Source organism: Equus quagga, chromosome 1 (assembly GCF_021613505.1).
Source record: "Equus quagga isolate Etosha38 chromosome 1, UCLA_HA_Equagga_1.0, whole genome shotgun sequence".
NCBI lineage: Eukaryota > Metazoa > Chordata > Mammalia > Perissodactyla > Equidae > Equus > Equus quagga.
The window spans coordinates 6,236,626-6,258,830 of NC_060267.1; the positions used below are offsets into that span (position 1 = coordinate 6,236,626).

Below are 22,205 nucleotides of genomic sequence, written 5' to 3' on the forward strand. Positions count from 1 at the left end.
CACCCGGTTTCCAGCTCCCCGTGGGCTTGACGGCACTAGGGTTCGGGCTGGGACTGGCGTGTCCGAAGCCCCGGGTGGCTCAGCCCGACGCTCCAACTGTCCCTCGCCACGTTCCCCCAACGCAGACACCAAGTTAGAAATGCAACTCCCGGAACACAATGACGAGAAGGCACACAAAAGGAGCGAGGCGGCCGCTCCCATCCTTACCTTTGACTTGACTTTCATACTCGGCTATGATCTCTTTGTCCTTTTTGAATCTGCTCGGAGTGGACATTATCCAGCTGTTCGGGGTTTGCTCTCAATGGCCAAGTTCTGTTAGGGGGTCACAAACGGGTCTCGCCGGAGAGGCAGAGTTGTACTCCCACACGCCGGGAGCCCGGAGGCAGCGCCGACAGGAGGGCGAGGAGGGGGAGGAGGCGAACAGGAGCGAGCCGAGCCCTAGATTAACCCGGGCGCCGGCACCATACTCTCCGGAGCGGGCGGCCGTCGGGGAGCGGGGGCGCCCGGGGCTCGGGGCCCGAGAGGCCCGGCGCGCAGGCAAGTCCCGCGAGCGAGGGCCGGGGGCGTCTCCCTGCCCAGCCCTCCGGAGCCGGCCACGTCCTCTACGGCCGCCGGGCGGGCGCGGGGAGCGCGCGGGCGCCCCGCACCATTGTTCGAAACCCGCACCGGGCGCTCGGGCAGGGCGGGCGTGGAGCGCGGGCGCCGCGACCCTCCCTTCCTGCTCCGGCCGCCGCCTCCGGCGCTCGGCGCTCCCGCCCGGGCTTGGGATGCTGCCGCCGCGGCCGCCGCTCCTCCGCGGGCAGAGCTCCTGCGGCCCCCGGGCAGGCGACAGGCACCGCGGGGCGAAGGCGAGCGAGGGCGGCGGCGGCGCCGGTCCAACGCGTCCTGGGCGCAGCCCGGCGGAGTTTGGGTCTCCAGAGCCGGCGCCGCCAGGGGCCTCCGCCTCCTCGGCCACGGTGCGCCCAGGCGCCCTCTGTCTGCTCGTCCCCCTGGCCGCTGCTGCCCCCCGCAGGCCGCCGGCGACAGGCACCGTCGCACGCGCCCCGGAGGAGCCGCCCCCCGCGGCCGCAAACTTGCCGACGCGCCCTGGCCCGCGGCTGCCGGCGCCCTGCGAGCGCGCTGCGGGCGGCGGGGCGGGGCGGGGCGGGGGGCTCGCTGCAGGGGACGGCGTAGTCGCCGCGGCCCTCCCTACCCTCTCCCGGCCCGCTAGGCCCCCTCCTGTGGCCCCCCGCGGCCCCGCCCCTGCGCCCAGCCCCCGGCCCAGGGCGACGCCCCCCGCGCCTCCCTCCGCTGGGGTCCCGCCCTGCCGGCCGGATCGCGGCCCGAGGGGCCGGACGACGCCCTCCCGACCAGGGGCTCTGCCTTTGGCACAGGATGGGAGTTCTGGAGGGGCTCTTTCTGAATCCCTTGGAGAAATCCAGAATTGGATGTCTCCATGACAGAAAGAGATGTGGCTCCAAGATGTTGGACCCCAGTAGGAAAACTGGAGACTGAATTGTCAAGGACTTAGCTGTTAAAAATCGAAGAAGGAGGGCAAAACTTCAATCTAAGGGGAGAGAAATACCATCTTTTTTTTTTTTTTTTTTTGATGTATACTTTTTGGTGAGGAAGATTGGCCCTGAGCTAACACATCTGTTGCCCATCAACACCGCCCCCCCACCACCACCACCACCACCCAGGGCCAAACCCTGGGCCAAGCCCCAGTACATACTTGAATATTCTAGTTGTAGGTCCTTCGAGTTCCTCTACGTGGGACTCTGCCACAGCATGACTTGTGAGCGGTGGGTAGGTCCACGCCCAAGATCCGAACTGGCAGACCGGGCCTCTGAAGCATAGAGTGTGAACTTAACCACTAGGCCACCGGGCTCACTCCCCAAAATACCATCTTGAACACAATATTCTCCACATCTGAGAAGTAGTTCAGGCGTGGTGTGCGAATAGGTCACACTTAGGAAGTCGCTGGCCTTTTGACAGACATTTACCACTTGGGATCTTTCCTGGCTCCTTTCAAATCCCTTCTCAAGTATTATGGGCCTGATTTATCAAAGTGATGCGTCCAAGAGCGTGTCCAGTACAAAAACGTCTTCCCTGCGAGATCTAAGGAGAGTGGGGCCTTTCAGACTTTGATCATTCATTCATGTATTCAGTGACAAACTTTCAGGTTCTTACTGCCGGCGGAGCACCAAGCTGAGAGCTCGGGCAGGAATCAGAGACCAGGCCCTGAGCTGAAGGATCTCATGGTCTATTGTTGGAGAAATCAATCATTACAGGCAGGACAATAACGCTGTAAGAGAGAGAAATACTCCTGGCTTTGGGAGCCCTAAGCAAGGAAACATGGACGGTGTAAGAGGTTTGGAGGGAAAGGCTTTCCAGAGAGGTGCCGTTTGAACTGTGTTTAAGGATGGATGGTAAGCAGTTTGCCACCTCAGAGTGGGAAAGGGCTGCATTCCAGGGGATGAGGGGGCGTGGTACTCTGGGGCAGATGCAAATACAGTTATGTCCTTCACTAAAATACCAGATTGCTGGTGGGAGGAGAAAAATATTAAAAAATTTTAAATATATATGCATGTTTCCACTGATCGTCCACGTTGTGTTTAATTGTAAAGCTTTTTAAAATTTATTTTAGCAAAATTTTTAACTTTATAAACCGAAGAGAATGTAAGGAAAAAAATTTTTTTTACGTTTTTTTCCCCCATTTTGCCACACAGGAGGTTAACTGTGGACCCCTGACTTCATGTGGCACTGTCTTCTGTAAGTGCACAGGGTGAAGAGCCAGACATCCAAGGCCGAGGCTGGGAAGGAAGGTCAGGGCCGCCTGGGAGCACGTGGTTCTGTGGACGGCAGCAAGCCTTTCAAGCAGAGTGTCATGAGCACACAGATGCTTTAGAAAGATGACTGTTGGCAGCGTGGAAGGATGAGTTGGCCAATGGGAACAGAGAGGCCAGAGGCAAGCAGCCGGCTTTGGTGATGATGGAAGTCAATCTAACTGACTCCTATCATGCAGCCATGGCGCTGTGGGATTTAGTTTATGTTTGCGCCTAGGAAGGATAACTAGGCAGCGGAGAATGCAGCCCCTAGAAATCAATGATTGGCTGAGTGTAGACCTGAGCCACCGTGGTAGGTACAAGCCCAAAAGACAGGGCGCCCAGGGGTGAATCCCAGCTCTGCCGCCTCCTGCGTGAGCCGGTGGAACTCCCTGCGCCTCTCCAGGCCTCAGCTTCCTCATCTGCGCAGTGGGTTCATGCCTCGCTCCTGGGGATGTTATAAGCACTGACTGAGATGACACCAGATGCCTGTACATACCCAGTGAATGTTAATGATCTTTGTTATTATCTCAGTTTTAATCTTCTTTGAAAGAAAGCTATTTAAAAATTAGAACCAGTATCGTCATTATCTTTGATTTCATCATGGTGTCTAATAAACCACCAATACATTTTCTTGAATGTTCATCTTTTTTTTTTTTAAGGATGGGCACCTGAGCTAACAACTGTTGCCAATCGTCCTTTTTTTTTCCTTTCTGCTTTTTCTCCCCAAATCCCCCCAGTACGTAGTTGTATATTTTAGTTGTGGGTCCTTCTAGTTGTGGCACGTGGGACGCCGCCTCCACGTGGCCCAAGGAGTGGCGCCACGTCCGCACCCAGGATCCGAACCAGCGAAACCTTGGGCCGCCGCTTTGGAGCTCGGGAACTTAACTACTCGGCCACAGGGCCCGCCCCTGAATGTTCACGTCTTAACGTTAGTAAGCCACCATTTTATTGTTGTTGAAGATTGGGTCCCGCCCACTAAAGAAAGCATTTTGCATGCATTCTTACAAGAACCCTACAAGGTGGACACCATTGTCCTCAGTTTACAGGTAAGAACTTGGAAAGTTCAATAAATGTGTAGAGGCCTGACTGGGCCAGAATTCCAGGCCCTATCAGCTTGCCTCCAAGGTGAGTTTTCCCAATTTTTCATTCTGCTTCCTAAGAACTTACGGTTCCTTTAAACTTGTGAAGCATGTTCGCATACAGTGAAGCGTGTGCCACGGATCCAGGGTTTTCCTTTGGTGAATCTTCTCATCCAGCCATTCAGTGTGGTAAGCAAGTCAATTGTTCTTTTCAGAGTTCTCTTATCTTTCTTATATTTAAGAACCCACTTTGCCTCACACAGCTCGTATGGAGAAAGCCTGTGACTGAAGATCCAGAAAGCCGGAGTGACCCTGGTTTGGGAAACAGGAGCGGGGGTTCTAATTCTGTGCCGTTGCTCCCCCTTGTAGAGGCTGTTTTCTAGGCCATACAACAGGGGTGGTTGTCTGCACTTTGCCACCTCATGTTTCCCCTCCCCCACCATACTCCAGCTCTTTAGGGGCCTGTTGGGAGAAGTTTGGAGTGCCTGACTGTAGGATCCCTACTACATGTTAATCCACCCTGGTATCCAGCATTTTCTTTTCAGGACCCCTCCAGATTTCCTGAAGTGAAAGTTCATATACCACCTGACCGCAAACCCGAGAGTGGGTAGCACTACACCCTGGGGCTTTGCACCATCCTACAGCATCACTTTGGCCCAGTGGTAAATAATTGAAATCACTTTTAAAAGTTAAATATATAAATACATTAAGGAGTTAATGCCAAATTCACACGATTTAAAAAATTTTTTAAATTTATTTATTTTTGTGAGGAAGATTGACCCTGAGCTGACATCTGTGCCAATCTTCCTCTATTTTGTATGTGGGATGCTGCCAGAGCGTGGCTTGATGAGTGATGTGTAGGTCCACACATGGGATCTGAACCCAGGAACCCCAGGTCAAGAAGTGGAGTGTGGGAACCTAACCATTCCACCACAGGGTTGGCAATTTTTTAGCTACAGTTTCAGCGTCTAAGAATTTCACTGCGGAGGTGGGCCATTTGGCTGCTCCCCGACATGTAAGGGATGCAGGGATGTGTTCTCCTCTGAGTGTGGGGATGGAAAAGTAGATGAAGCCCTTTCAGTATCCTAAGTTTTATTCTTGGATCCAGCCAGTGCATCAGAACACCAACTGTGGTGCCCGCATATCCTGCACTGTCTTGACCCTGTGACCCTTGGCTTCTCAAGCTGCTTACCGTAGTGCTTTCAATGGATGGTGTTTTGGTATGGTGTCCTGGGCAGTGTTTTATCGAGTGCCATTTTATCATTGATCCAGCTACATCACAATCACCCTGGGAGTCTGTTTAGAGGTCAGACACATGGGACCTCCTCTGCACTTAAAGCCACACTTCTCAGCTTTAATGTGCATACAAATCACCCGGGAATCTTGTTAAAATAAGGTCTGGATGCCTCCTGGAGTGCGGCCTGAGATCCGGCATTTCTAATGAGCTCCTGAGCCATGCCAATAATGCCGTCAGAAAGCCCACACTTGGAGGAGCCAGGATCATGGGTTCCAAATTTGGAGTGAGAGGAAGTCCCTATGTGATTCTTACACTTGAAGAATCTTATGAATTTTAAGAATCAAAGATTCTTATGAATCTTTGACCAAGCCCAAGGGATATTAAGAGAATATCCTTACAAAAGATTTGTTACATTTACCCACATAACGCTGATGATGTTGTCAAGATTTTTTTCAATTGAATCAATCTCTAAGAAACTGAATTTTCTCCTCCAAGATATTAATTCTGTTTTAACTATTTCATCTGTAAAATGGGGATAATAATTACTCTAATAGGTTTGTGGTACAGATTAAATACAAAGTGTATATAAAGCACCAAGCCGGGCACCTAAGTGCTAAATAAATGTTGGTTGTTCTTGTCATTGTCATTGCTATTATTTTGGTGCAGAAAGATAACTTCCAAGTTTATAGCAAAACCATTGCAATTGTGGAGGACCTAGTGGTGTATTATCTGGGTCTTATTTACCTCCCTGTTTAAACCTCCTATGTCAATTGAGAATTTCTTTGGCCTTAAAGAGTTTGTTTCGTAATATATTAGTTTTCTGTGTGTCTGCATTTCCTATACACTACCTCCAATCTTTTATAGAATGATTTCTATAGTCTATTCAATTCTAGTCAACAAATATATATTGAGAATCTATTAAATTGAACCATAAATATGACATTGCTATTTGACCATTAAAGATGTAAAAGATGGCAATGTCATATGATTCAATGCAATGCTATGAGCACCAAACTCTGCAATTGGTGTAAACGAAATTCAACAATAAAAACCCACTTGGAATATCCAAGTGGAGGCTCAGTTGAACCCTGTTCAAATCTAGGGAAATCCACTCACTCATAGTTTGGATTATCCAGTGTGGTTTGCCAGGTAGTCAATCAAGAAATATTAATCATTGTTTTAAAAGAAACTTGGCCCATAATCGAACAGCAGCTGGTGGCAATGGACCGTATAAATAGCCATTTTCCCTTTTCTGGTAACGGAGTAATAAGAACAAGCTGTCAAAAGATGTTGCCAATTTCATTCCGAGGCACTTTCCCTGGGAGGGAAGCGGGTGGAGTCTGCCAGTCCAGGTGAGTGTAGATGAGGCCCTGGAAGGGTCGATGCAGGAGATACAAACGAGAGACGGCAGGAGACCGAGGACAGAGAAGGAAGAGGCGAAGAAACTAAGAGAAAAAGCAAAAGAGAACAGTAAAATGAAGGATTCTTCTAAAATGTTCAATTGTATAATTTAAGTCCCCACCCCCCCAAAAAAAACTCATCTCTGATTTTTAAGAAAACTCTTTAAAGCTAAGATAAATCAGGGCTTTAAAATATCTTTCATTTTCTTTGAATAAAACTGCTTTATAATATTTTTAACCATCTGTTCAAAATCACCTGCTTCCATTTGCACAAATTATCAAAATAGAACTTGCTGTGTTTAATCTCATATTCATAACTTCCAAACACCCACACATAGCAGTCTTCTCATCAGAATTACTATTTTCTGCTTTGAAATCCTACTACAACTTCCATGTGGCTGCTGCACAATATAAGCAGAATATGAATATTCAATGAGCCCATCCTGATGAAAGTATTAAATCCTGTCACTTGTACAAAAAAAAAAAAAAGATGGTATTATTACTCAGAGGAAAACAGCCAAAGTTTGGCAAGAAATGGCAGCTGCAATTCAGTTGTCAGCATCAGAGATGGGTTAGAATGTAGAGCAAACCCTAACAAAGGAATTTATTTTACCAGGAAATGCACGTATCTCTGATGCTTATGTTTTAGCAAATGAATGACAGACTCCTCCCTTGCTTCCATTGGACTTTGGCACCATTTTAAGGCTGCCTGATTTTGTCACCTCTTCTACAGAGAAACAGGTCTGTGCACAGTTGTTCCTCTCTTTACTTGTGGACATGCTCCTGGGGAGTGTGCCAGGGAAGCTGAAGGTTAATAAGTGGGATCCCACTGAAATATAATGCAGACACTTGCTATTTAAAAGAATCTCACAGTATAGTCTTTTGTAAAGCAAAGAACACTTTTGGAAAACAATTATCATCTGCTCTAATTTTTTTGGTGTAAATTTGAACTTTTATGTACCAGGTCTTTCTTTAAAGCAGTAGTTCTCAAACCAATCTCAAACCTTTAAAAAATGTTTCATTTATTTGCTTATGTTTTGAGCGGTTTTAAGTTTACAGAGGGCAGAAAGCACGGAGAGCACCCAGACACTCCCTCACACTGGCCGTTTCCCTTATCATTAACATTTTGCATTCGTGCGGTACATTTGTTAGAACTGATGAGCCAACACTGATGTGTTATTAGCTAAAGTCCATGGTTTGCATTCGGCTTCACTCTTTGTGTTGTACATCCCATGGGTTTTGACAAATGTCTAATGACATGCATTCACTAATACAGTATCATACGGAATAATTTCACTACCCTAATTGCCTCTCTTTTGTAATAAATATTTTGTAACACCTCATTTACTATCCTAAAAGAAAATTTATAGAAAATAAAATTTACCTGCTCTCATATTTTTCTTTATATAATCAATTTAATATCCTAACTATAAAATGAAGAAGAAATAAACACAAAGTAAATCTTGATAAAATGATATATATTTCAGTATGTTAATATTTGGACCCCACTACACTAGAAGATTTGAAGTGGTCACAGGCTTGAACCTACTTGTAATGAGCAAATTTAGATATAAGAGAAGTAATAAGACCAGAAGATATTTCATATAAGATGTATGAGGCAATGAATGAAAGGCAAAGAAATGCACGAATGTTAGAATAAAAACTAGTCTACCCAATACACATCAGACCTTGCAGAAAATACGTTATGTTTAACATGTGAAATGGCTTAAGGCTAAAGGCTCAGGTGATATAAACCAATATTTCACACATATGAATGCCTGGTGGGGCAGTTGGTCATTGGGATGAGACTGGCCGGGGCACTGGAGGACATCCAGCCTACTTAATGCTACTACCTCCCTTCTTGAATATTGGCACAAGCCAAAGTACCCCCCCGCTTGTCCAAAAGCCCCGTGAGAATCAATTCAGCCTTTACTGAGAGCCACTCTCTTAAAAGCCTAGTGCAACTGGAGGGACTGGGGTCACTATTGTCTTCTTGGGACTTTTTTCTGGACAAGTTTTCCTGGCCCATCTCCTGAATTTTCCTTAAAAGATCTCAGAATTAGATGTATGCTTTCTTCCCTTGGCTGTAGGCAGGCATTCTTCCTAATGAGGAACTTTCACACCAAGGGGTGTCAGAGGATCTGCTTTTGGGATTCGGAACGGCAACATTACAATGTCTATATTCTTTTTAAGTTTCTATTTTTGTGCATGCTGTATTTTGTAAAGAAATCCTTACTACAGAAGTATATGTGTATGATTTATAAAAAATAAATATACAGATTTTAAGCTTGCATGCTCAAAATGTTTTGCTGATGGACTTACGATAAAAAATAAAGTTTGCAGATCCCTGCTATACGTGCACTCAGATGCAGAGGAGCCGATAGAACTCGTCTTTGACTTTAGCCATAGCTGACAGCCTTGCAGAATCCTGAGGTGCAGGCAGTGATTCTTGCTTGTCGTTTGGCTAAGGTACATTTGTGACAAACATGAGGCCACTTTGTGATCAACCTTCATAATCACACACCTTCATCTCTTGCGCAGCCCCTCCCTTCCTGTGGGTCAGCCACACTCCACCTCTTCCTGCTCCTCAGATCCCTCACACCTTCACACTTCCACAAGTGCTATTTCTCTGCTTGAAACTGCTGGGGAGGAAAACTTTTCCTCTACCCTCTTAGGTTCACTGCTGGGGGCCTATGAATTAAACCAACAAAAGACATTAACAGGAGAAAAAAGGTTTATTCGTCTGCATATAGGAGCTAACAAATGAAGGAGTTAGCTTAATAAATGGTTAAAGCTGGAGGCTTAGATACCTAACTTATTAGGGAAAAGAGGAAAGATTTCTTTGGGAAGAAAAAATAGATTTTTTCAGAAAGAAAAATGGTTCTTTAGGAGAACATATGGAAGATTAAAAAGTTTGTGATAATCTTTGTTTAGGCAGGTTTGAGCGTTTTTTTCTGTCTTCTTCATGGCGGTGAAAGCCCCTTCCCCAAGAAGGATTTATGGCAGCAGCATCTCCCAGAAGTTGCTACTTTTAGTCAGATTAGTGAAGCTCCAAGAAGGCTTCTTTCTGCATCTGTTGAATCTCAGATGTCTTCAGCTTAAAATAATCTTCATACCAACTCTAGGGTTCCAAGTGGGTTCCCACAGAACACACACACACACATGCACACACATGCTGTACCCACCCCTCCCCATCCTGTATCTGCCTAACATCTCACCCTTTATAACTCAGCTGTAGCATCTTCCCAAAAAAACTTTCCCTCAGCAGCCTCCCCAGGCCTCAGTAGGTCCCCTTTTCATGGCCCCCCAGCACCTCATGCTTCCTCTCGTCAGAGCACTTGCCACACTATTATTCTGTTGTCTATCTGTCTGATCCCATTTCTGATCTGAGGTTGATGGCGCATGCTGGAGTACTGTTCCTAGAATAGAGTATGTGCTCAATAAATGTCTGTTGAAAAACAGGAATGAATGATGACGTCATTTTGGCAAAGTGCATGATTTGAAAATGGTATTGCTTTTCAGAGCCAATTCCTTGTATTCAAGAATCTTGCTTGATTAATTTTGACCAGGTTAAATAAAGAATGAAGATTGATGAATGAAAGCAAAAGATACAGAGCTGTGACACTTAGAATGAAAGTGAGAAGATTACATTTTAGCCGAGACTCCTTAGCTGAAGTCTCTGGGAGTAAGATCTGTTAAGTTTAGGTGGCTGAGGTATAGTGGAAAAAGCCCTGGGTTTAGGGCCGAAGACCTGGGCTGGGGTTCCAGCTCTGTCCCTTTACCTCTTCCATCCTTTGTTTTCTCACCTATGAAATGGAGGAAAGAATATGTAATTTAGTAGTGGAAGCATCTCCGTGAGGATACCTGGTGGGACATCAGACCCTTCAGCAGTCCATGTGGGCAGGGGCTACACTCTTCAAATTTAAACCAGAGTCACTCGTTTGCTGGAAGTTCCAGTTGAGTTGCATAAACTCAAGGCAGGCTCTCTGGGTGACACTGGTGTTTCCAGATCCATTGGGTTGCCCAGTATGAGCAGAGCCATAAGCTGTGGGTTAGTGCCAGAGACCACAGTGAATGAGGGGGGCCAGAGCAAGTAACTGCCCAAGTGGTGTGACTCCAGGGCACCCCCTTTTTTTTGGTGAGGAAGATCAGCTCTGAGCTAACCTCTGTTGCCAATCTTCCTCTTTTTGCTTGAGGAAGATTGTTGCTGAGCTAACATCTATGCCAATCTTCCCCCATTTTATGTGAGATGCCACCACAGTGTGGCTTGATAAGTGGTGCTAGCTCCACGCCTGGGATCCAAACTTGTGAACCCCAGGCTGCTGAAGAGGAGCACGCGAACTTAACCACTTTACCACTGGGCTGGCCCCAGAAATTGCTTGCTTTTTAGTGTTACTATACAGAAAAGGGTGAAGTAACCACGGAAGTAGTTGGAGTAACCTCAGTACTCTCAGTAAGACAGGGGGATTGTGATTAGATCTCACCATTTAGCCCATGAAGTCTCTTCTAAGAAAGCAAAATAGAGGCCAGAACATCTTCTTCCCCACCCCCTAAAAGACTTTGCGCTCTCATGAGTGGTCACCCACTTCTGCTGGCAGTGGCTCAGGGGAAGGTAGGGGACGGCTCCTCTTTCATCTGCCCCAAAGAGCCCCCCGGAATGGAGCCAGTCCTGAGCCCTGGACCATTTGGATCACTATAGGCAGAGGGCAAGAGAGGAGCAGGTGACACCCAGGATTCCTGGTGTTCTTGTTTCAAGAAATAAAGGGAGACAGAAACCTTTTGGCTCATTTCTGCCCTTTTGTGTCCTTTAATTTCTATGTAATTGTAATTGAAAAAATCAAAGTCAAGTCTGGCTCTGAGTGGGAAGGCACCCTTAAGTTTGGCAGATTCTGAAATGCCGGGTTCCTGTATTAGTCAGGGTTCTCCAGAGAAAAAGACCAATAGGACATACATGGAAGGAGATTTATTATGAGGGATTGGCCCATGCACTTATGCTGTCTGCAAGCTGGAGACCCAGGAAAGCCGGTGGGATAGTTCCAGTCCAAACCCAATGACCCGAGAACCAGGAGCACTGACATCTGAGGACAGAAGAAGATGGCTGTCCCAGTTCAAGCAAAGAGCGGACTCCCCTTCCAAGCTAAGGCAGACCTGGGGCGCAGCCCTCTGCCTGGGAGAAAGCTGAGGCAGACTCTTGGCTCCGTGGGTGCTGGGCGCTGGCAGGACCCCTGAGGAGAAGACCTGTACTCAGGACCGAGGAGGCTGCTGCCAGCCATCTCTTTCCTCAGGGCTTAGGTGGCATGCCTAGAAGTCACCAGTCTAAAATTAATTGAATTAAATGAGATACTATGCATGAACTCTTTGCAAATTTATCATTATTATCCACATTAAATGAGGCTTAGGATATTTAGATTATACCGACATAAACGGGAGGTTCAGTGATACATACACTGGAAATACATACACATATATGGAAATACATGGGATACATATATTGGAAATGAGATTTAGACAGACTTCAAAGTTTGTTCTCTCACTTTCATGAATGTGATTTTTTAAAACATGGGCTTAGAATGACACTTAAGAAACTTATGTAAGGAGATGAAGAAGTGCTTATCCTAATTAGATTTCAGGAACACCTAAGAGTACAGAAGCAGCCAGAGAAAACTGTTTGTCCCCTCGGCGATTTCCTTTGGAGACACATCGCTAATCGCACGTTTCATTTAGGGCCTTTGTTGTCCGGCTCGCTGTCTTGTACCAGCGGATTTGATGACAATGTATCTTAGCCACTGTAGGAGAGGAAAAAAAAATCTTTCCTTTTTGCCGTGTTAGGTTCTCTGCTGGAGCTCTGTACCAAAAGACAGATTAACAAGAGAAAAGCATACACTTTTATTTAATGTAAGTTGTGTGACACGGAGCCTTCCTAAGGAAATGAAGACCCAAAGAAGCCATTCAACCTGAGCATTTTTAGGAGACTTTGATGAAGGGTGCAAAGTCATGGGAAAAAGTGATAGGACGAGGGGGTCTGAGCTGAGTGCAGCAAACTGGGGGAAAGTTAGCAGGGTCTGTGGGTTCATTCAGATTCCTCTGTGTGTCTCTCCATCTTTGGGGATAAGGATGCTCACTTCAACCTGGTATATGGCAGGCACCTCTCACACGAGGGTCTTAGGAACTGCTTCAGCAGATGCTCAGGGAGCCCACACAGCACCTGCTGCTTCTCAAATTCCTTCAGCTTAAACTGTTTAATACACCAAGGTGCCATATTTTGGGGGTAGCATGTCCTGAACACCATCACTATTGATTGCATGTGCAATCCCTGACAATCCAAGTTTGTCTGCCAACTCGGAGCTGGAGGTGGGGGGAAAGCAAAGAGGCAATTTCTTCTTTCATTTGCAACATTGTCAAATTTACATGTCTTCTTAGAATTGAATCTATTACAGAGAGAGTAGAGAAAGACAGGATTTTTAAAAGGGAGAAAAGGAGTACAAAAAGGAGGAGTTGGGGGAATTCGAAAAGTGTTCTAGAATTTTTTTTAAATGGTCAGGATGGAAATGAAGCATAAAAGCCTGAATAACCTTTTTACTTACGGAAACACCTGTCATCTCTTGCTCTAAACCACCAATGACTGGATTAATGATGACATCTGTCACAGTCTGAAGAAAACTCATTCATCCATTCATTTACTTAGTAGATATTTATGGAGCTCTACCTATGTATCAGGAACTATATGAAATGCTGGGGTATATGTAACAGAATAAAACAGATACAGTCCCTGCCTTCAAGGAGCTTACAATCTAGTACAGGAGATAGGCGATATATGCGCAAAGAAACAAATGTATATACCTAACTCTAGTGAGGTCTAGTGGGTTCTGTGATGGAGGATCAGGAAACCTTAGTTAGGATGGTTGTGGAAGGCGTTTGTGAAGAAATGACACTGGAGCCCAGACCAGAAGCCTGGGGTGATGAGGGGTGGGCATGGGGTAAATGGGGGCATCCCATCCAGAGGGAATGGTGTAAACGAAAACTTGTGGTTGAAAAACGTTTGAATAGATGAAGGCCTACAATTGACAGAGGTCTTACCTTTGGCATCAACCAAGGAGCAAGGCTCTGTGAGGACTTGGTAAAAAAAAAAAAATGTTTTCCTACTCCTGGGAAATTCAGCTAATCCCTGGCACATTCCAATGATCAATTAGCAAAGAAAATGGATTTTTGGAGAGAGTGTAAACTGATACAATCATCTTGTAAAATAACTTGGCTTTCTCTTGTAGAGAGGAACTCAGCTGCTCTATCCCAGCACAGGGGTCCTCAGATGTTTGCTTCTGTGCCCGCTAAGGTAGTTTTGTGAAACTCTCTACCCCTCTGAAGATTTTTGAATTGATATCTAAAATTTTCTATCCTATGTGTAAGTAGTTTAAAAGATAAATTCTATCATATTGTAAGTACTGATGTAATAAAATTAAACTGTTATTTCACATTTTAAAATGTATCCAGTGGAATCTACCTGCCACAATGATTTGGTACTCATCTTTGTAAAAAAGTTCTTGGACGAGCCCTTTTTAACAGACAGGAATTTTACATTGCTCTTTTATCTCTTTGAATCCATATTTCCATTCCATTCCCCACAGAATTTTATCTTCACATAATATATTTTGTGCTTGAAAATGTTTTCTTGTCATAAATCTATGTGATAAAAATATATATAAAATGTTTTAATATATTAAAACATTTAATTTATTAATTTATTAAAGCATATTTTATTTCTTATGACCACAGGGCTCTAAATGTTAAAAAAAATTTCTTGAATTATTATTAAAATTATTAGTGGTACACAATCAAATAATATATTATGAATTTTGCCAAATAATTATTAAACATAAATGGTAAAATTTTATTGGAAAGCATCTCTTAGTGAAATAGATGGAACATTTATTTCCCAATTAGTTTATATTTCTTTGGATGATTTTTATTTATTTCTAAAATAAGACAGGATTTGGCATGGGTTATCTTTCCATTTTTCTTTTGTTTCTGATAAACGTAAGGGCAGAGAGACCTTTTGCACATAAAGAAGTATATGGGCATGGAATGGGGTTTAGTTCTTTGAACTCTTTATGAATTGTATGACAATTTTGTGATCATCAGAAAGCTTAATAATCTGTCGGCTGCTCCCCAATTAGAGTCTCTACTCCCCCCACCCTGGCACTGGTACTTTCAGTGGTCTTCCTTTCTGAGCAGAGGTTATTACACTGTTGGCCAGTGCAGCAGAGGAAGCTTCCGCATGGAGAGCAGTGCACCTCTGGCTGGAGGGCAGCTGTGAAAAGGTAAGCGGTAAAGGCGAACCAGAACCTCCAGTGCAGGCTTGTTCTTCAGGCAGATGAAAGTAGGAAAGAATGGAGGTGGAAACTGAGGATCTGAAAACTGATTTCCTTGAAACTCTCTGTGACGATGCTATAATGATACCCACAGAGGTACCAGCGGGAAGACCACTGTCCAGACTAACTTGTGCATGTGAGCATCATATCCAAGAATGTTCACAGCATCCCTATTTGCATGAGCTCCAAACTAGAAAGAAGCCAAATACCCCTCTGCAGGAGAGAGCGGAAATACATTTTGATCTCTTTGCATAATGGAGTGTAATACAGCAGTGAAAACCAAATGAACGGTAGTTATACTTCACAACATAGATGATCTTAGAAACATGCCGAGTAAAGACAACAGCAATAGAAACAAGTCCTATGAGACCACATACAAAGTGAAACTGCTTTTAGAAAGCTCAAAATCATGTACAATTAATAATATGTTTATGCTTACATATACAAAAAATTTTTTTTAAAAGACAACAAAATGATAAATAAAATTCACAGTAGCAGATAAGTCTGAAGGAGGAAAGAGGTATCAGACAGAGAAGTATATTGGTCAATGCAACTTATCCACAAGGTGATGAGTTTATGGATGATAATTACAGTATTATGCATCATAGGTATATATGGTACAGATATATCTATGTGTATGTGACATACATTTATCCTTAAATACAAATGAAGATAGTAAAAGAAAGGTGGGGTAAATGAAGGTTAACCCATTTAGCATTATTCAGATTTATTTATTTATAATTCAATAAAGGTCTATTGAGCTAATTCCATGTGCGGACATTATTGTAGATGCCAGAGATCCAGTGATGAAAGGACACGCACAAGGTTCCTGGAGCTTATATTTTATGAAAAGAGAGAGGAAGAGAAGCTTTTTCCTCTGCTAGATTCAGTAGTTTGAGATCTGAGGATTGCCTCCACCAGGAGATCCATCTTGAGGATGAAGCACAGAGACATCAGCGTAGCAATCAAGAAATGCAGCCCCACCTGGAGCCGTGGCTGAGCCTCTAGACCAATCTGTACCTGACTTCACCCAAATTGCTGGAATTCTGTTCCTGTGAGGCAGCAAATTGTCCTGTGCTGTTGGTGTTCTTTAAATAGGTTTAAGAAGGATTTTCTGGCATTTGCAGCATAACAAGTGCTAATGGACACAGCCCTGGAGAGGAAAACATTGAGCCCCATTGCTGGGAGTGGCATCAGCACTCAGGGATGTGTTTATCCGTCTACTTTTGGCCCTGAGCTAACATCTGTTGCCAAGCCTCCTCTTTTAGTTTCAGGAAGATTGTTCCTAAGCTAACATCCCTGCCAACTTTCCTCTATTTTGTATGTGGGATGCCGCCACAGAATGGCTTGATGAGACTGGTGTGTAGGTCCCTGCTCAGGATCTGAACCTGTGAACCCTGGGCCGCCAAAGTGGAGCATGCAAACTTTACTACGCCACTGGGGAGCCCCTCAGTTTACTTTCTAATGTGGCAGCTGATTTAAACATTTTCATAGGGCTTTCATATGCATTGTCTCTTTTGACTCTTAACACTCCCTTGTACCAGAAAAGCAAGAGGCGAAGGGACTTGTACGTGGCCATATAGCAAGTAAGAGTCCCTGCGACTTGAGCACAGACCTCTGGACTCTAAGAGCTGTGTGTTTTCTGTTAGACCTTAGGGAGTCCAGGAGTCAAGTTCACTGATATGAAATTTCCCCAGGACTGCTCAATTCACAATGAGTAGGACATCCTACTGAGGCAATGTAATGGGATTCCATGCAATCATTTTATTTCAGATGATGAATATTTCAAGCATACAGAAAGCACAGAGAATAACAAAATAAACAGCCATGTTTGCGTCATCATCCTTATCAAATCTAATTCTGCTATATTTGCTTTATATCTCATTTTCTCTTTTTTTCCAAAAGAAATAAACATTGCTGTATAATTAAAGCACCTATATATTGCCCTGACAATCTGTCCCTCTCCTGAGGCATTTTAATCCTGAAATTAGTGTTTATCACTCATATATATGTTTTTATACTTTTAATACATGTGTATGAGCCCTAAACAATATATAATAGTAGTATTGTTTTAAAATGATATCTAGGGGCCAGCCTGCTGGCGTAGTAGTTAAGCTCACACACTCTGCTTCGGTGGCCTGGGGTTTGCAGGTTCAGATCCCAGGCACAGGTCCAGCACTGCTCATCAAGCCACGCTGTGGCGGCACCCCAAATAAACTAGAGAAAGATTGGAACAGATGTTAGTTCAGCAGCAATCTTCCTCAAGCAAAAAGAGTAAGATGCTAGCGCAGGTCCAATCTTTCTCACACACACACAATATGTAGTGTTAAAGTAATATACAGTGTCATTGTTTTAAAACTTCATATGAACGGTGTCATACAATACACATTAGTCTTTAATTTGCTGTCTTTTATTCATATCTTGTTCTTGAGATTCATGGTAGGCAGAAAAATCCCCCCTCCTCTCATGCTCTAAGATGCCCGCATCCTAATCGCTGGAATCTATGAATACGTTACCTTACCTGGCAAAGGGGAATTAAGGTTGCAGATTGAACTGAGGTTTTTGATCAATTGACCTTAAAATAGGGAGTTTATCTTGGGTCCACCCAAATAATCACAAGGGTCCTTATAAATTAGAGAAAGAGGTTGAAGAGGGAGAACCAGACAGATGGCGTGATAAAGACTCAGCCTGATGTTGATGGCTTTGAAATGGAGGAAGAGGCCATGAGCCAAGGAGGGTCAGAGGCTTCTAGAAGCGGGAAAAGGCAAGGAAATGGATTCTCCTATACAGCCTTCGGAAAGCAACACAATCTTGCTGACACCTTGATTTTAGCCAAATGAGCTCCATTTTGGATTTCTGATCTCAGGAAATGTAAGATAAATTTGTATTGTTTGAAGCCATTAAGTTTTTGGTAATTTTTTTTATAGCAGCTATAGAAAACAAATACAAGATTTACATATAAGCTGATCCATTCATTTTAATGACGATGTAGAATTCTACACCTGTGTTCTTTGCCTTTTACTTCTCAACATTACATTTGGGAGTTTCAATCATGTTGCTCCCTGTACCTGTAGTTTGTACACTTTCGTTAGTTTTCTATTGAATGATTATACCATATTTTATTTCACTAACTCCTGTTGATGGACATTTGTGTCATTTCCAATTTTTTGCTGTTATAAACAATGTTGCTATGAATATTTTTGCATTTGTTTCCTTATGCACATGTGCAAAAGCTTCTCATGGGGTAGTGGTTGATAACCCACTGGGATAATAAGTCTAATGTGCAGCCATGTTGTCAACTTAAGGGGAGTGGAATTGCTGGGTTGCAGGGTGCATGCATCATTAACTTGATTCTGTGCGCTAAATTGCTCTTCAACATGGTTGCACAATTTGAACTCCTGCAGCAGTGCATGAAGGTGCCCATTTTCCTACAAACTCAAATTTGACTTTTAAATTTTTGCCAATATGATGAGTCTAAAATGGTATTTCCTTTCCATTTCAGTTTGCATTTCCTGATTACTAGCAAGAATGGGCATGTTTACGTATGTTTACTGGGCATTGTCTTTCCCCTTCCTTGAATTGTCCCGATAACGTGAAACAATATGAGAAACAGACCCCACTAGCACAGGACATGCCTCATGTGTGGGGATGTAATTGGACCGCCACGGACCTTGATGGATATTTAAGTAGGATTTATTCAATTTAAGTAACTTTGTGTGTTTGTGTGTGTTTGTGTGTGTGTGAGAGAGAGAGAGAGGAAGATTTGCCCTTAGCTAACATCCGTTGCCAATCCTCTTTTTTTTTTTTCAGCTTGAAGATTAGCCTTGAGCTAACATCTGTGCCACTCTTCCTCTTAAGTAACTTTAAGTGAAATTTACACAAGGAACTAATGAATGTATTATATTTAATAAAATACCAGTAATCACATTTGTCTTTTCACATAAAGAGGAATTAAAAACTATTGAAGTTCTGAGAAACTAGAAAACTGCTCTTTTGACAAAAATGTCCTGCTTTTTATGTTTCTTATTTTGCAGTCAAGTTTCAATAACACAAACCCCCTTTTCAATAAACAGTGAACACATTCTGGATCTAACCAGTTTATTGGAGGAGAACAAAAAGCTTTTAGCAATAAGGATATCGTCTCGATTCTTAGGTTGTCAGGGACAAGGACTTGACAGAATTCGTGCCTGAGCGGGGCTGACTGGGCATTCTGTCCAATGGCTGGAAAGCTGCGATGGGGGAGACAATCACTCAGCAGGACCCATCGGTGCAAACGTCAACAGCCTTGCTCTGCCCAACCCCGACTCTCCTCTGGCTCCTGGGTTGAGAAACACCAGAAGCAAAACCTCAGGGAACCATGATGCTATTTATGGTCTCTCAGCTCTCTCTTCTGGACAAAGGTTGAACTTGCACTTGAAGGTATCCATTTTCCACTGCAAGAACTTATCAAAAAATATATAAAATGTACAGATTCAAAAGGTATATATTTTATCTATCTATCTATCTGTCTGTCATCTATCATCTATCTATCACATTTCCATCTATCTATCATCTATCCATCTATCTGTTGTCTAATCTCTCTGTCATAGGTAGATGGATGCAGATAGGTAGGAGATAGACAGCTTGGCTTGTTTTCCTTTTCTTTTCTCCTAAGTCTTTGTGACATGGAAATCCCCTCAATGAAGCATTTTAAAACGTTGCAACCAATTGGTAATTTACCCTTGACTTGATTTCTTTCCTCATATTCTATCTATTCTGTACCTTTAATCCTGACATTTATCTATTCTCCAGTGTGATTTCCCCCCCCCACAGTGAAGTTGACTCAGCACAAATCACAAACTTTATCATTCCAGATCATGTTTCCCTTCTTTCTTTTCCATTCCCCTCCCTTCCTGCCTCCCTTTCCTCCTTTTTTCCCCCATTTTTTGTAACTGCTTGAATGAATTTTACTACAATGTAAGGAATATTGGAGATCCAAATATGGGAAGATGATAGTCATACATAACACAGAGAGTTTCTCCATTACTTTTGTTACTCATTAAGTTGAACCAAGGTTTTGCTGGTTTTACTTTTAATTAATTAATTTGTTCATTTACTTATTTATTTGGAAATACATATATATGATGCAAAATTCATGCAGTACCAAACTGTATACAGTGAAAAAGGTCTTTCACTCACCAGCTTCCCTCCTGGGGGGCAATCTCCACCGTCAGTTCCTTAACACGTGCATTTTAAAAGCTAACTCCTCTGCACGTGGTTAACAACATGGTGTGGAATTTCAGGGTGATGACATATTGTGTTCCTCATTTAATGGAGAGACAAAGTCATATGCCCTCAAATATCCTTCTGGCATTTTCTACTCATTCTTTCTACACACACTTTGAGTGGTTCCCCAGGTGGGTAGGTCCCCAGCGTCAGCATCTCCTGGGAACCTGTTAGAAAGGCGAATTCTTAGTCCTGCCCCAGACCCACTGAGTCAGGATCTCTGAGGGGGGGGGGGGCCAACAATCTCTGTTTTCACCAGCTCTTCAGGTGGTTCTGACGTTTGCTAGAGTTTGAGAAGAACGGCCTTGGAAAGCCAGTGCCTGAGTCCCACCCCAGACTGAGGAACACCGTCTCAGAGGAGGGGTAGTTTAAGCATCTCCTCAGGAGACCCTAACGGGCAGGTGGCGTGAAGAACCAGGGCCGAATGCACTCCCAGCTTCACCGCACCTCAAGCTTTCTGACTCTGCCTTTTCGCGGTCTCATCTGCCATGGGCACCCAACCTTCACTCCTAGTTTACAGATAAGAAAGCTGAGATTCAAAGAGATTGAGTTACTTGTTGCAGAAAAGTAATTGCATCTTGGCAGAGCTAGGTCTCAAAAGCAATGTCCTTGGGGTCCCTTGTCACTGCGTTTTCTGTTTTGCCATGCTGTCACCTAGTTATATATGTGTGTATTTTCCAAGAGGCTCTAAGCATTTACATGATTTATAAATGCCAGTTAGTAGATGCAGTCTAAATGTCGGGTGAATGACTGAGTGAGTGAGTACAGCCCTGTCCTGCTGTAACTGAGTAATAGTTCACCATTGATCACAGATGAAAAGCTGCAGCAGCGACAAGCTGATCATACTGTCAGTCAATCACTGAGCAACAAAGCAATGGAAAACCAAGGCTACTGAGCATCCAGAAAAGATGGTGTTAATGGTCTTAAGACATAGCTACAGCATCCAACGTTTAGCACTTTGATGAAGGGACTCATCTCTAACACTCCAGTGTTTCTAAGAGACTCCCTCATAATTAACTGTTGGGGTTGTTCACTTTAATCGACTGTGCCCACACTGGGACTTGCTGCCAATAGCTTCCACTTTTTATCTATAAAGAGAACAATTGGTCCTGTTTCTATCCACTTCAAAGAGGAAAACCCCTCTGAACATGTGTATCGATGCATCAGCAGAAAGGGGAAAGCAACTCTGAGGAGGCTGTCTTTTTTACTATAAAGCAAGCATCTGACATAAAAATTACCCTTTTACTCCATAAATATAGCAAACATTTAGCTTAGGGTTTTCTTTCTAGTCCAGTCCAACATTTGCCCCTTTTTTGAAACTCACATTGCTTATTTCACTTAAGTAAAAAATAATTAGACTTCAAGATTGTTGACCTGTAGGACCTGGTAGGGCATCGTGGTTGAGAGTGAGGTCCGGAGCCCAGCTTCCTGGGGTTGAATCCAGGCTCTTGCAGGGAACAGTGTGAACTCTTGGGCAGGATAAGCAGGTCTGTCAAGCACTGCAACACCTGATTACCAAGGAGATTAATGGGCCATTGGTCTTTTTCATTGGGATACTACCATTTATTTCTTTTGCCCATTTTTCTACCAAGTTTTCTTTTTTGAATCACAGATATTCATAGATTCTAAATTCCAGTCCTCCGTCAGTCATATCCACTACATGTATCTTCTATTTGTAGATGATCTTTTTCCCTCTCCTTATGGTGCCTTTTGATGCTGTCAAATTTATTAGCTTCTCCTTATGGCTTCTGCTTATTGCGTCTTTTTAAAGTAATCCTTTCCTATCCCAAAGTTATAAAATTATTTTTCCTGTATTTTCTTCTAAAGAGTTTGTAGTTTATAATTTTGCTGTACATACTTTTGTCTCTAGTCCACCTGGAATTTACTTTTGCGTATGGTTTGATTTCATCTTTTCACACATGGGTAGCCGTCCCAGAACCACTTATCGGAAAATACGTTGTTTGCAATGATCTGCAGTGTCCTTGTGTCAGATGAGTTTCCATCCCTTATACTTCTTACTCATGCATGTCTTGGCTACTCTTGACCCTTTG

The 22,205-nt window shown here is 43.7% G+C and overlaps 1 protein-coding gene across 1 annotated transcript in view; it reads right to left on the minus strand.

The window, feature by feature from the left end:
- Positions 1-325, minus strand: part of SRGAP1 (SLIT-ROBO Rho GTPase activating protein 1) — a 258,542-nt gene extending 258,217 nt beyond the window's left edge. Inside the window, exon 1 of the mRNA XM_046684107.1 lies at positions 208-325. Coding sequence (XP_046540063.1) covers positions 208-274 — 67 coding nt within the window. The 5' untranslated portion in view covers positions 275-325. The remainder of the gene's footprint in view (positions 1-207) is intronic.
- Between the last annotated feature and the right edge of the window lie 21,880 nt (positions 326-22,205).